Source organism: Acinonyx jubatus, chromosome B1 (genome assembly GCF_027475565.1).
Source record: "Acinonyx jubatus isolate Ajub_Pintada_27869175 chromosome B1, VMU_Ajub_asm_v1.0, whole genome shotgun sequence".
Lineage (NCBI taxonomy): Eukaryota > Metazoa > Chordata > Mammalia > Carnivora > Felidae > Acinonyx > Acinonyx jubatus.
In genome coordinates this window covers 30,823,351-30,838,110 of record NC_069382.1, presented here as the reverse complement: position 1 = coordinate 30,838,110, position 14,760 = coordinate 30,823,351, and the positions used below count along the sequence as shown (strand labels likewise).

The window sequence follows — 14,760 nt, the reverse complement described above, 5'->3', positions numbered from 1 at the left end:
GAAAGTATTACCCCAACCCCAAAGGCTGACAAAGACACCACAAAAAAACTATAGACCAGTATCCTTTATGAATGTAGATACAAAAATTCTTAACATTAAGATCAGTCACAAAACAAGGAGTCCTACTTCCACCAAATCTATTCAACATTGTACTGGAGGTTCTGACTAGAGCAATTAGGCAAGAAAAAAAGGAAAGGCATTCACTTAGAAAGGAAGGCATAAAACTATCTCACTGTCACATGATATGATTTTATACACAGGAAATCTCAGAGAATTAAAGGAAAATTACTAGAGCTAATAAATGAATTCAGTCAAGTTTGCAGGGTACAAGACCAACATACAAAAATCCACTGTCTTATTATATATAAACAATAAATAACCTGAAAAGAAAATTAACAAAATAATTCATTTACAATTGCACACAAAGAATAAAATAGGTACAAATTTAATCAAGGAGGTGAGAAATCTGCACACTGAAAAATATAAAACATTGCTGAAAGCGACGAAAGGATATTTAAATAAATGAAAAGACAACCCATGTTCATGATTGGAAGACTACTGTTAAAATGCTAATACTACCCAAGGCATTCTACATATTCACTGCAATTGTATCAAAATCCTAGAAGAAAACATACTAGAAAATCTTTGTTACCTTGAATTGGGAGATATGACATCAAAAGCACAATACATAAAAGAACAAATTGGTTAACTAGATGTTATCAAAACTGAAAACTTCTGTTCCTCAAAAGACAGTGTTGGGGTGCCTGGGTGGTTCAGTCAGTTAAGTGTATGACTTTGGCTCAGGTCATGATCTCATGGTTCTTGGGTTAAAGTCCCGCATCGGACTCTGTGCTGACATCTCGCAGCCTGGAGCCTGCTTCGGATTCTGTGTCTCCCTCTCTCTCTGCCCCTCCCCTGCTCACACTCTGTCTGTCTGTCTCTCTCAAAAATAAATAAACATTTAAAAATTTAAAAAAAGGGGCGCCTGGGTGGCTCAGTCGGTTAAGCGTCCGACTTCGGCTCAGGTCATGATCTCACCGTCCGTGAGTTCGAGCCCCGCGTCAGGCTCTGTGCAGACAGCTCAGAGCCTGGAGCCTGCTTCAGATTCTGTGTCTCCCTCTCTCTGACCCTCCCCTGTTCATGCTCTCTCTCTCTCTGTCTCAAAAATAAATAAAACATTAAAAAAATTGTTTTTAAAAAAATTAAAAAAAAAAAAAGACACTGTTAAGAGAAACACCAGACAAGTGTATGTAATGGGGGCGGGGGGAGGGGGAGCGGGAATCTTTACAAATCATAGGCCGGAAAAAATATTTGTATTGTGAACATATAAAGAACTCTCATAACTCAAAAATAAGGAAACAACTCAATTTTAAAAGTGGGCAAATGATTTGAACAGACACTTCATCAAATAAGATGTATGGATAACAAGCATATGAAAAGTTGTTCAATGGCTTTATCATTAGAGAAATGCAAATTAAATCCACCATGAAACATTACACCCTTATGAGAATAACTAAAGTTAAATTAAAATTAACACAATACCAGGTGTTAACAAGGTTATTGAGCAAACAGAACTGTCAAATACTGCTTGCGGAACTATAAAACTACTCTTGAAAATATTTTAGCAGTTTCTCAAGATATTAAACATACTCCTACCATATGATCCATTCATTTATCTCCTAGGTATTTCCCCAAGAGAAAAGGAACTATATGTCCGTACAAGGAATTGTACATAAATGTTCATAGTGGCCATATTTGTAATAGTCCCAAATTGGAAACAACCTAATTGTGCCTTCAATGCATGAATGGAGAAACAAATTACATATATCCATTCAAAGGAATGCTATTTAGCAATAAAAAGCAACAAACCATTAATATACACAACTACATAAATGAATCTCAAGATAAGTATATTGAAAGAAGCCAGCCAAAAAAGTACATCATATATGATTTCATTTATATAAAAACTCTGGACAATGAAAATTATAGTGACAGAAAGCAGATCATTGATCACTTGGGAGTGAAAGGACGGGAAGGGCAGGAGGCACAGATTAAAAGGGGCACTAGAGGGGTGCCTGGGTGGCTCAGTCAGTTTAGTGTCCAACTTCGGCTCAGGTCACGATCTCGCGGTCTGAGGGTTCGAGCCCCGCGTGGGGCTCTGTGCTGACAGCTTGGAGCCTGGAGCCTGCTTCGGATTCTGTGTCTCCCTCTCTCTCTGTGCCCTCCCCACTCACACTCTGTCTCTCGAAAATGAATAAATGTTAAAAAAATTTTTTTTTAATAAAAATAAATTTTAAAAAAAGGGGGGCACTAGGAAAAGTGTTGAGGATGATGGATATATCCACTCTCTTGACTGTGGTGATGGTTTCACAGTGTAAACATAAGTCCAAAGATATCAAATTGTTACTTACAAACATGTGCTTTGTTGTGTTTCAACTGTTGTGCAAAAAAAAAAAAAAAAGTTGTTTCAAGAAAAAAAATTCATGGACAACAGGCCAACCTTTCAGAATATGCATTCTTAGGGGACACTATTCTCAGGGAGAAAACTTCAGCAAGCCAGAGATAACTGCATAAATTGTGGCAATAGGATCTACAATGAGCAATGAAACTGTAACTATAGAATTGAGACTAAAATAAATATGGGAATTATGCTAACATATTTTTGTAGTCTCCTAGAATCCATTCCCTTCCCAGTGTGACTTTGCAGCTGGTTCTCTGACTTGCTTTGGCCAATGGAATGTGCAAGGAATGATAGTTTGGAGTTGCTTCTGCTCATTATTCTTGAATTTCTTCCGTCATCATGAGGGGAATATGATCTGGCCAACCCATGGTCCAAGGAAGATTACAGAGCAGGACCAACTTTCACCTTGAAACCAAATCCACCTAAACTGAGTCTATATTAATTATCCTTCAAATACATGACAGAGAATAAATGTTTCTTCTGTAAGCCAGTGAGTTTGGGGTGGTTCATTATGCAATATGATTACAGTAATAGCTATTGGATACATACAAATATATACTACGATGTATTAAGTCTATATTGAATGAGTAATTAACATATGTTTGTTGTGGCAGAGAAAAGGGAGAAAAGTAAAAGATAGGGAAGGTATGCAACCTTATTTTTACTCATCAAAATTTATCAGATTAAGTTGACAAATCAAGTGATAGATGTTCAACTATATCTAAAACTACAAAGATAAATATGAAGAGAATATGACTGGGGCTCCTGGGTGGCTCAGTCAGTTAAGCATCTGGCTTCAGCTCAGGTCAATTTTCACAGTTCGTGAGTTTGAGCCCCGTGTCGGGCTCTGTGCTGACAGCTCAGAGCATGGAGCCTGCCCCGGATTCTGTGTCTCCCTCTTTGGAAGAAACTGAAGAAAGAAGAAATGGAGGACTAAAGAAATTATACAAACATATAGTTATAAGAGTAACTAACTGAACAAAAATAAAATTCCTAAATTATAAAATGAAATATATTATAAAACAAAGAGCACTATGGTGAAAGATATTTTGAGATATCAAACAGAAAGCATGATATATAATAACAACATTAAATGCAAATACATATATATTATTAATGTATATAAATTTGTTAAACAGGGTGCCGGGGTGGCTCAGTCATCTAAGCCACTGGTTTGGGCTCAGATCATGATCTCACAATTCATGGGATTAAGTCCTGCGTTGGGCTCTATGCTGACAGCATGGAACCCACTTAGGATTCTCTCTCTCTCCATCTCTCTCTGCCCCCTACCGCCTCTCTCTCAAAATAAATAAATAAACTTTAAAAAATAAATGTGTTAAACTATTGTGGTAAAAGAAAAAAAAATCTGATTATATCCTAAAGCAAAGACTAGTTTTTGCTGTAATCCTATGACCTAATAGAATGTAATTCAGAGAGGTGGAAAATTAAAAGGGCAAGTAAAGGTACACTATGATGTTACAACTAAACAAAAACCACTATCACAACAAAAACCAGGATCGTGACGTCAGTATCAGGATAATTTGAACTGAGGACAAAGTGATGACCACTTCATTATGATAAAGAGACAACCATGAATATCTGTGAATCAAATAATGAAGTATCAACTATAAAAGAAGGAGATAGAAGAAATAAAATCATAGTTCGGGGTGGGAAATGTTAACTGACCTCTTGAAACCCATGACACATAAAGAGGGGGAAAATAGAAAAACTTAAGTGACATTACTATTTTTTTTAAATTTTTTAAAACATTTATTTATTATTGAGAGACAGAGAGAGATAAAGCATGAGCAGGGGAGGGGCCGAGAGACAGGGAGACACAGAATCTGAAGCAGCCTCTGGACTCTGAGCTGTCAGCACAGAGCCCGATGCGGGGCTCGAACTCACAAACCACGAGATCATGACCTGAGCTGAAGTTGGACGCTCAACGGATGGAGCCACCCAGGCGCCCCATTAAATGACATTACTATTAAGGTGGTTCCAATAGATCCATTAACCCTGATATTATGAACACATAAACTATACCTCCTTTTTAAATACTCGTGGAACATTCTCTAAAGGAAACCATATAGATTGCAAAGAAAACCTAAAAAATAATCTCCAAATGAGAAATAATGCAAAAACATACTCTGATCTGGAAAAAGTCTTAAATACCCAAGTTCAGAAAAAAGAATAAAATAAGTATCAAATGTAACAAGTTAGGAAAAGATGAAGAGGGACGGCTAATGAGTATAGGATGACAAAAGTCCAAAATTAGATTGTGATGATGGTTACATGACCCTGTGAATATAATAAAAACACTGAATTGTGAACTTTAAAGGGATTAATTGTAGAGTATGTGAATTATATTTCAATTAAGCTGTTAAAAGAAGGATTTAAGAATAATACAATTGGGCAGGAAGAAATGAGATTTAAAAGTCAATAAAATACATAAACTATTAGGTAATATAATCAAGAAAAAATTGAGGACATTTAACACAAAATAAGATATAAAGGGAACATCCTATGGCAACAAAGCTAACCTCCCTAAAAACACTAGATGTTTCTTCCCTTAGTGGAATTGTACCAACCCCTTAAAGAAAGGTAATTTCAGGGGCGCCTGGGTGGCTCAGTTGGTTGAGCGGCCAACTTCGGCTCAGGTCATGATCTCGCAGTCTGTGAGTTCGAGCCCCGCGTCGGGCTCTGTGCTGACCGCTCAGAGCCTGGAGCCTGTTTCAGATTCTGTGTCTCCCTCTCTCTCTGCCCCTCCCCCGTTCATGCTCTGTCTCTCTCTGTCTCAAAAATAAATAAACATTAAAAAAAAATTAAAAAAAAAAAGAAAGGTAATTTCAGTTTTATCTACTTAAGACCATAGAAAAGGAAACTTTCTTTTTTTTTTTTGAAAAAGAAAGTTTCTAATTAATTTTGTATAAAGTGATTATACCCAAACTCAGAAAAGACTAAGAAATGTTCAAGACTTTTTTGAAGAAGCACTTTTACAAAATAATAATAATAATAATAATAAATAGAATAAAGAGGGATATTATAGTGTAAAACTGAATAAAGAAAACCTAATTCAAAGTGGAGTCACAAAGCAATGAAGGAAGGGTTCTCATGTCTGTGCCACCGGTCATAGCTGACTTTACATACACCAGAAGATTTTCTCCTCACCCAGCAACAACCCAGCCAATGAGAAATCGGCACAACCCTGAACTCTTGCTCTCCTCTGATATATTTTTGTTCAAAGCAACCCCTCCAAACTTTCTCCTTTCCTCTATAAAAGGATGATCTCCTCCCTTGTTCTTTGGACTTGCCTAGGGATCCCCAAGATTTGCTCCTCCTCAATTCTTCAGCTATTCCCAAATAAGGTTGATTTTGTTGGTTCAACTGCTCACCTTCTTCTTTTAATGGATGACATTTCTTGGTGTTACCAATGGGATCCAAAGGAGATAAACCCTTGAGAACTACCCACAGGACCCACCTGAGCCCCTTGTGTTCTTCACAAGGTGCAGTCTTCTTCCCTTTGGGTTTGGTTAAGTCTCCTCTTGGATTCAAGCTCTCTCCTTTTGGTCAAGCTTTTGGACTTTATTTGGGACCTCTTTTCATGAAAGTACCACCCTTCCTGCTGATTTTCTTTTTGTTTTCTAAATTTCTGTCTCCCTCCTCCTCCTCCTCCTCCTCCTCCTCCTCCTCTTCTTCTTCTTCTTCTTCTTCTTCTTCTTCTTCAGTTTATTTGTTTATCTTGAGAGGTGAGAGAAGGGGCAGGGAGCGAGGGAGAGAGAATCCCAAGCAGGCTCTGTGCTGTCAGCATGGAGCCTGATGCGGGGATTTGATCTCAAGAACTGTGAGATCATGACCTGAGCTGAAACCAAGAATTGGATGCATAACCAACTGAGCCACCCAGGTACCTCTGTTTTTGTTGTTGTTGTTCTGGTTGTGTTCTGAGCTCTCCAAGTTTATGTGCATACTTGGTCTCTATTTCTGTTTATTCCCTTCTGTTTCTGTTTCAATTTGTTGAAGTTTCTTAGCAAGTCACCCATCCTATTCAAAAGGGGTGGGAAAACACATAATTCCTGGTGTTGTAAAACAGCTGTTGGAAAACAGGGCCCCTTGTGGTATATTTTAGAGAATCCAAAGGCAAGATAGGCTCCACCTAATCCTTGGACCAGGTTCTTGTGCCTTTCTGAAAAATGGGTAAAGTTTTGGATACTTTGGAATTTTATTTTATTATTATTATTTTTAATGTTTTATTTATTTTTGAGACAGAAAGAGACAAAGCATGAGCAGGGGAGGGGCAGAGACAGAGGGGAGACACAGAATCAGAAGCACGCTCCAGGCTCTGAGCTGTCAGCACAGAGCCCAATGCAGGGCTTGAACTCACGAACCGTGAGATCAGGACCTGAGCCGAAGTTGGATGCTCAACCGACTGAGCCACCCAGGCGCCCCGCTTTGGAATTTTAATGGCCATTCTGGGGAAACTTTCTTGTAGATAAATCAACCATTTAAGGTGATCCATGAAAAGAGAAGATCCTACAACAATGAAATGCATTCCTAGATCGGTAGCAGAAGGTCCTAAAAAACAAAATGACTCCAAAAACAGCTCTAGCAGGAACCTTGTAGCATACAAATGCAAAATCTTTAGTAAAAAACATTGGCCATCTAAGGAGGTAAACTTAACTTAGGCCATCTGCCAGAAACATAATTTGGATCCAACTATTCTTTTGAGTTTTGTACCTGAGATATAACTAAAAATTTTAAAAGTTATAAGATTTCCGTGTCTGCCTATATATTATGCATGTCTATGTATGTATATTATAGATATGTGATATTTTCCTACCTCTGGATGGTATTGCCAAAATTAATTTGTAAATGACTCCTTTTTATTGGCTTCAAAACAATAAGTACTTATATAAATGAAGTAGACTAACCCAAATGTTTTTTGAGTTCATGTGGTCTGAGATAAACTAAAAGCTGGTTTAAGTTTGTCGGTTTCGTAAAAACAAGCATGTCTTCTACCCTATGACCCAGCAAAATAGCACTGCTAGGAATTTACCCAACGGATACAGGAGTGCTGATGTATAGGGTCACATGTACCCCAATGTTTATAACAGCACTTTCAACAGTAGCCAAATTATGGAAAGAGCCTAATTGTCCGTCAACTGATGAATGGATAAAGAAGTTGTGGTTTATACATACAATGGAATACCACTTGGCAATGAGAAAGAATGAAATCTGGCCATTTGCAGCAACGTGGATGGACCTGGAGGGTATTATGCTAAGTGAAATAAGTCAGGCAGAGAAAGACAGATACCATATGTTTTCATTCTTATGTGGATCCAGAGAAACTTAACAGAAGACCATGGGGGAGAGGAAGAGGGAAAAAAAAGTTAGAGATGGAGAGAGCCAAACCATAAGAGACTCTTAAAAACTGAGACTAAACTGAGCGTTGATGGGGTGGGAGGGAGGGGAGGGTGGGTGATGGGCATTGAGGAGGACACCTGTTGGGATGAGCACTGGGTGTTGTATGGAAACCAATTTGACAATAAATTTCATATTAAAAAAAACAATTTGATATTTTTCTACCTCTGGATGGTATTGCCAAAATTAACTCTTCAGAGTCATCAACATTAAATATAATGCAAATAAACAACTGTAATTGGGTTTATGAAGTCAAATAAGTTCATCTTACCTCAATTGCAAAGTTTGTCAGCAGGAAAATTCCCTGGAAATGATGGCTGATCTTGTCTAATGTCTCGTTAAGCTTTTGTGAGTAATCTAAACATAATTTGGGGGAACAAAGGATTTAGATAGATGAAATGGAAAAAGAATTTTTTAAGTTGCAATAATTCTGTTTTATGGTATGCGTGCTTAAAAAATACCTTCCCCAAATATTTTTGGTAACTTGAAACTTTTAGAACTTTGCTAAGTTAAATTAAATGATGGAACTTCATTGAGTATCTGGATCATTTTCCAAACAAGATAAAATACTAAAGCATTAATTACTGAACATAGGTTTCTCTACTATTGATTTTCCATTTCAGAGAAACTAAAGGTAAATTTGGGTCTGTAAGTAATGATGTCTTGTGCCACGCTGAAAGAGTATACTAGTTAAAAGAGCATATGCTTCCAGAACTGTATTTATAAATGAAATACATGAAATGTATAAATACATGAAATGTATTTATAAATTTGTCAGTCCATTATTGCTTACTTCTTAGTTTTCAGAAAGAAATTTTTTGCATGGTTAAGACTGAAATGGATTTATTTAAGTTTAAAAAAAGAGAAAGAATTTTAGTATCAAAAGTATACAGGTACAGAATTAAAATTTGTCTTTTCCATCAAAAGGACAAAGTTTTCTTAGATTATTTTTTTGCTATTAATAAGAAATTATAAACAAAGTTTCTGTACCTTCAATGTAATCTCCCTAGGAAACAAAGAATCTGTGTTTTATCTTTATCAGTTCTTTGATTACCTAGGGAAAGAGTCTTTTCTATTAAAAGGAGCTAAGGCTTTTTGCAACTAGGTAACCTTCTGTGTTTGCCTTTAAAATATTTTTGTCACTTTGGTCAAATGGATAATTATGTCTTGTTTCATAATTTTCTGTGGTCCTATTTGGTCAAGTGTTAAAGTCTTTTTATATTTTTGACAAACTTCCCAAAACTCTGGTTGAAATGTTTTTGACCTTGAACTATCTTGTGTGTTTCCAGAGGGTTCCTAGAACATCTCAAAGGATTTGTTTTCTCTCCCTACAAAAAAGGGAAATGTTAAACTGATTAGGCTTATTTAATATGTTAAATTACATGAGAAGCTTGTCAAATAAGAAGTAATACTAAACCTTATTTACCTTATATTTGTATATGTATATGTAATTATGTGCTCCAAAGTTTATATGAAATCCTTAAAATTCTGATATGTCCTGACATATTATCAGTCATAATTTAAAAATATATGTCCCAGAAATAAGCAAGTTTTCTTGTCAATTCCATTGTAATGAACTGTTCATCAGATCTTCAATAACGGGCATTTTTTAAGTCTTTTGTCATTTATACCCAGTTATTGTTTTACTCTGATGCTTTTGCAAATGTATTTCATCTAAGGAGAAATTCATGAAAAGGACTCTGACAAGTACTGTAGAATACAGGTCTCTGAAAGCTTTAGGATCATATAACTAGGTTGAAGAAAACGTTTTCTCTTAAGCGATCTATGACTTACAACAATTATGTAAAATCTTTGTGAACAAAGATGAAATGATTTTTTTTCTTCCTAACTGATCCGTCCAGAATTCAGACACTTGAGTACTTTTTCTCATGGCAGTATAGTTATTTGCAGAAGTTCAATAAGAATCTGTTCTCCTTGTAAACAGGCCACTGCTACCTCCGTGGCTAAGATCCTATTAGAAAGGATCATTCCTACTAGGGGAACCCCTCTTCCCCCCACCTTTGAACTTCCTAGTGATCAGGGAACCCACTTTACCGGTCAGGTGCTTCAACAAATTTGTGCTGTTTGGCCAGTTTTACAACATGTTCACGGTGCCTACCACCCTCAATTTTCAAAACTAGTTGAATTACTAATTCATCATTAAGACTCAATTAGCAAAATTTGTAGAAACCCTTCAAATTCCCTGGACAAAAGCACTGTCATTGGTTTTTCTGAATCTCAGATCCGCCCCTTTTGAAACTGGTAAACTCCCTTTTTTGAGATAATCACAGGATGCCCAATGCACTTAACTAGTTCCTGCTTTTTTTGATCCACAGCTGATAAAAGGGGATATACTTCAGTTTTGCCAAGGTCCAATAAAATCCTTAAAGAGTGATCATACTTAGTAGAACAATCTTTCCACAGTGAGCTCCCAGGAGACAAAGCCATTAGACCTCATAATCTGCAGCCTGGAGATTTCATCTCCTAGGAAAGAAGCCTTCAAAAAGATTCCCTCCAATCAGGCTGCCTGGAAGGGACTTTACCAGGAATTTAAGCAAATGGCAGCTGAGCCAGACAGCTTTCCCAAAATGATAGGACTAGGCCTGTTTACTTTTTCTTGCTATTCTCACCTTACTTTCCTTCTCTCCTCCTTGGAAAGGCAATGCTCTTATCCACACTTCCCAATCTATTTCAAAAGGGGCAAATCTTTCTGACTGTTGGATCTGTCACCAGAAACTCCAATCTATTCATGATGTCAGAGACCCCTTGCTTTTACAAGTAACCGATTTCTCCTTAGTCTCAAATGTCATTCCTGAGTACACGCACAAGCCTTTGGATGTTACCTGTGGGGTTAGGATACTACGGCCAGGTGTTCCCCTACTTTATTTCAACCTTTCCCCAGTAATGACCCCATTAGCTCAAATAGACACCTCCACCTTTGCCAATCATACAACCTTTGCTTCCTCCCAACCCGTGTCTTCTCCTTGCTTAAATGTGATCTATTCCCTGTATCCAAAGGAAATACAGATAGACTAACTCCTCTTTGCAAGGCTTCTAGGAAACACCACTTTAGAATGGGATGGTACCTCACAGAATGTCATCCTAATTCCCCTGACCCCTGGCTTGAAAAGTTCAATCAGGAAATTCCAGCTAATGAATCTATCAACAACCAGGTCTTAGCTGAAGTCCTCTGTGCTCCATCTGGTTTCATTTTTGTCTGCAGTGGATAGCATTTTCACGGGTATATGAATGTTTAGATAGCTGGTGAACTGGACGCCAATGCTTATTGGGACATTTAACCATCCTTGTTGACATGCATAACAAACCAAAAGCCTTCCATTGGTTCAGCCATTGAACCACCATGGCTGCCTTGAATGGGAACTTCAAGAGGCATTCACGACTCCATAGGGAAAGCTTTTCTTCTTTGGGTTGCGGTGAATCCCAATGAGCACCTGATCAGAAATCTCTCCCTAACATTAGAAGAGCTAGCCAATTCCACACCAAAGCAGTAGCAGGCCAACAATGATCATTTGAATCATTGGCTAATTGCTTCGCCCTTGATTACTTGCTGAACAAGGAGGCATTTGCGCAATGGCAAACACCATCTGTTGCACCTTATAAATGCCTCTAGAGAGGTAGAAACTCAATTACACAAGATCAGGGAACAACTGCACTGGTTACAACAAATTTCACCTGAGTTCCCTGGTCCTTTGGTTTGTTCAGTTGGCTACCTTCAAATTTGGGTCATGGTTTAGAACCATTATACAAATTGGATTTGTCATGCTACTTTTAATTCTGTTTTGCATAATTATTTTTAAACTTGTTGTTTGTCAAATCTCTCCAGAGGTGATGCATCAAATGGAATGATGTTAGCTCAACATTTTGAGATGATTTCAAAGCTTAAAATCTAGACAAGATACGACCTTAAGAGGGGAAAATGCCTGACAGCCCCTTCTTCTACCTTCTTTCTTGTTCAGATGTGGTTTCTATGGTTTTTATCACCACCTGCTCTCCCTGCAACATGGGACACGACTCCAAGGAAAAGTCCTTCCTGGCACTAAGTGACACTGATAGACAAAAATGTTTAATTAAGTAAATAAGTAACCAAATGCTTGAGCAGCAATTGTCTCAAGGAAAGATCTTGGTCAAAAGAGGGAAATGTGAAAATGAATAAAGGAAACCTAATTCAAAATGGAGAAGGGAATCAATGAAGAGGGTGTTCACAGGTACCACTCTTGGCAGCCTACCTTACATACTTCAGCAGGACGAAGCTCACTTTACATACCCCAGCAGGAAGGAAGATTTTCCTCTTGCTTGGCAACTACTCAGCCAATGAGAAGTTGCCACAACCTCAAACTCTTGCTCTCCTTAATGAACTTTGGCTCAAGACAACCCCTTCCAACCTCTTCCTTTCCTCTTAAAGTACGCTTTCTTCTTTCTTCTTCAGACCTGCCTGTGGTTCACCATCGTTTGCAACTCCTCTGCTATTCCTGAATAAACTCAATTTTTCTGGCTATTCGCTTACCTTTTTCTTTTAATGATTGACAATAGTCCTGAATGGGAAGGCAGTTTTGTAAATATGTCAACTATCTTCCCAATTAATCTTTTAATTAAATACATTTATGACCAAAATCTTAAAAGAATTTGCAACAATTTGACAAATCCTTAAAAAACATTTTTAGTGTGGAATTTGTCAAATATATTGAAAACTGGAATAATAGTTTAATGTATCCATCACCTAGCTTCAATAACTACTAATACATGGTCAATCCTGGATAGTCAACTTTTAAGTTCATCTAAAGAGTTATTAAACAGTCATGAAGTTTTAAAAAGACCACAGAGGGGACAAACTTCTCTTATTTTTAGCTAATGGAGCTATTGTAGAGAGGCCTTAAACAGATGCATGTTTTTGAGGAAATTTAGAACATGAGAAAGGTACGGTTTCACAGACCGGGTTGCTCAGTCCGTTGGGCATTCAACTCTTGATTTCTGCTCAGGTTATGATCCCAGGGTCGTGGGATAGAGCCCTGCGTGAGGCTCAGTGCTGAGCATGGAGCCTTCTTAAGATTTTCTCTCTCTGTCTCTGTCTCTCTCTCTTTTCTATCTCCCTCTGCCTCTCTCCCCTGCTCAATCACCCTTCCTTCCTCCCTCTCTCTCTCTCTCTCTCAGATAGTAATAATAAAAAATGTACAGTTTCAAATCAGTGTGGAAAGGAGGACTTAAAAATTAATAAATATCATTGACTCAATTGACTACTCAGTTGGAAAGAACTGAAGTTAATTAATGTACAACAAATCAAAAATAAATTTCATATAGATTAAGGATAACAATATAAAAAAGTAAGGCTATAAGAAAATTATAAACAATTATAAGGAATGGATTTAAAATCTTGGTGTCAAATATGGCACCCAAACCATATGAAAGTAATAGATTTGATTGCATGAAAATTTTGAACATTTGCAGAGTGACACAAAGTTAAAAGATGACAGCCTGAGAGAAATATATGCCACACAGACCAAGGAAAGGCAAAGACATGGATATATGAAATAGGTGGAGTGTTTAGGAATCTAAAGAAGTTTAGCGCCACCCAAGCAGAAGGAACATGGCTTCCCATGTCCAGTCCCAGAAATAGGTTCAGTGATGGAATCTGGGTGGTTATTTTCTTCGGTATGTCTTCCTGGAATTTTCCACTTTTTACAATGATGGAATAGTACATTTGAAATTTAAATTTTTAAAAAATCTGTAACAACTAAAATTCTGGCGTGCCTTACATTGTTCCCTATTTAGAGTGTTAATATATCGCCAACTTTGTTTCAGGTTTTAAGACAGGGAGGCACCTGGGTTTTTGCTTCCTTTGTGTCACCATGATACTTATTACAGAAGTGAGCCTTTATACTGAAATGTTCGGGGGACTGGCTAAAACAATATTGATCCTGTAGGTGTGGGAGATTTGGGTGCCAGCACATGAGCACCTCACACTTCCTCATTACACATTTCTCTCTAACCTCTATCTCGGTTCCAGCCGCATCAGTCACTCCATCAGGCCAACACAAATGACACGCAACAATTCATTCCAGGGGCGCGAGTCAGCGTGACTCCCGCGTCTCCAGATCCGGAGCTCGCCTAGGAACGCCCCCTCCCCGCCCCTTCGCTTGTTGTGTTGTCATCACGTGGCCCGAGCGGACCCTGACGTCAGGGGCGGGGGAGGGGCTGCGCAGGCGCAGAAAAGGGGGCGGGGGACTCGGCTTGTTGTGTTGCTGCCCGAGAACCAGAGACGGTCCTGCTTCGGCCGCGGGTCTTCCAGCCGCCCGACAATGTCGTCTCATTTAGTAGAACAGCCGCCGCCCCCCCACAACAACAACAACAACTGCGAAGAGGGTGAACAGCCGTTGGCCCCGACAGCCGGCCTCAACAGTGAGTGCTGGGCCGGCGGGCTCGGTGAAGAGGATGGGGGAGGAGGAGCTGCTCTGGCCGCGGCCGCCAGCTCCGCGCGGAGGGCGGGAGGAGAAGGCAGCCCATTGGCCCCGGCTGAGGATGTGCGGGTGACTGACAGCTCCCGTCACCTGTCAGGGCGAGTTGCTCCTGTCTTCCTCTAGCCCTGTCTCCCCTCCCTCCTGGGGTCTTGGGTGGGGAGCTGCTTGGGTTCGCAGTTGGGGAGGGCCGATGGGTGGGAGGAGAAGGGGGGCGAGCCGATCCCACCTGTGGTGGGCCCCCGAGCGGAGCCAATCGGGGCGCGGGGGGCGGGCCTTGGGGCGCGGTGAGGGCGGGGTGGGCGGAGCGGGCGGCGGAGGGGACGTGGGCAGGGATGGGGACGTGCAGCGGGGACGCCGGGGGATGGACGCGGGCGGCGGGCCGAGGGGAGGGGGCGGCCGGCAGACGCGTGG

General features: G+C 39.4%; 1 protein-coding gene and 1 long non-coding RNA gene across 2 annotated transcripts in view; one reads left to right on the top strand and one right to left on the bottom strand.

The window, feature by feature from the left end:
* Positions 1–1,280: 1,280 nt before the first annotated feature.
* On the bottom strand, positions 1,281–14,531 carry LOC128314372 (uncharacterized). The gene is made up of 3 exons (XR_008295934.1): positions 13,882–14,531; positions 8,148–8,233; positions 1,281–3,371 (listed from the first exon to the last, which is right to left on the bottom strand). It is a non-coding gene; the product is annotated as an uncharacterized LOC128314372 (long non-coding RNA).
* The window catches only part of BNIP3L (BCL2 interacting protein 3 like), a 19,827-nt gene continuing 19,155 nt past the window's right edge, over positions 14,089–14,760 (top strand). Inside the window, exon 1 of the mRNA XM_027077361.2 lies at positions 14,089–14,290. Coding sequence (XP_026933162.1) covers positions 14,191–14,290 — 100 coding nt within the window. The 5' untranslated portion in view covers positions 14,089–14,190. The remainder of the gene's footprint in view (positions 14,291–14,760) is intronic.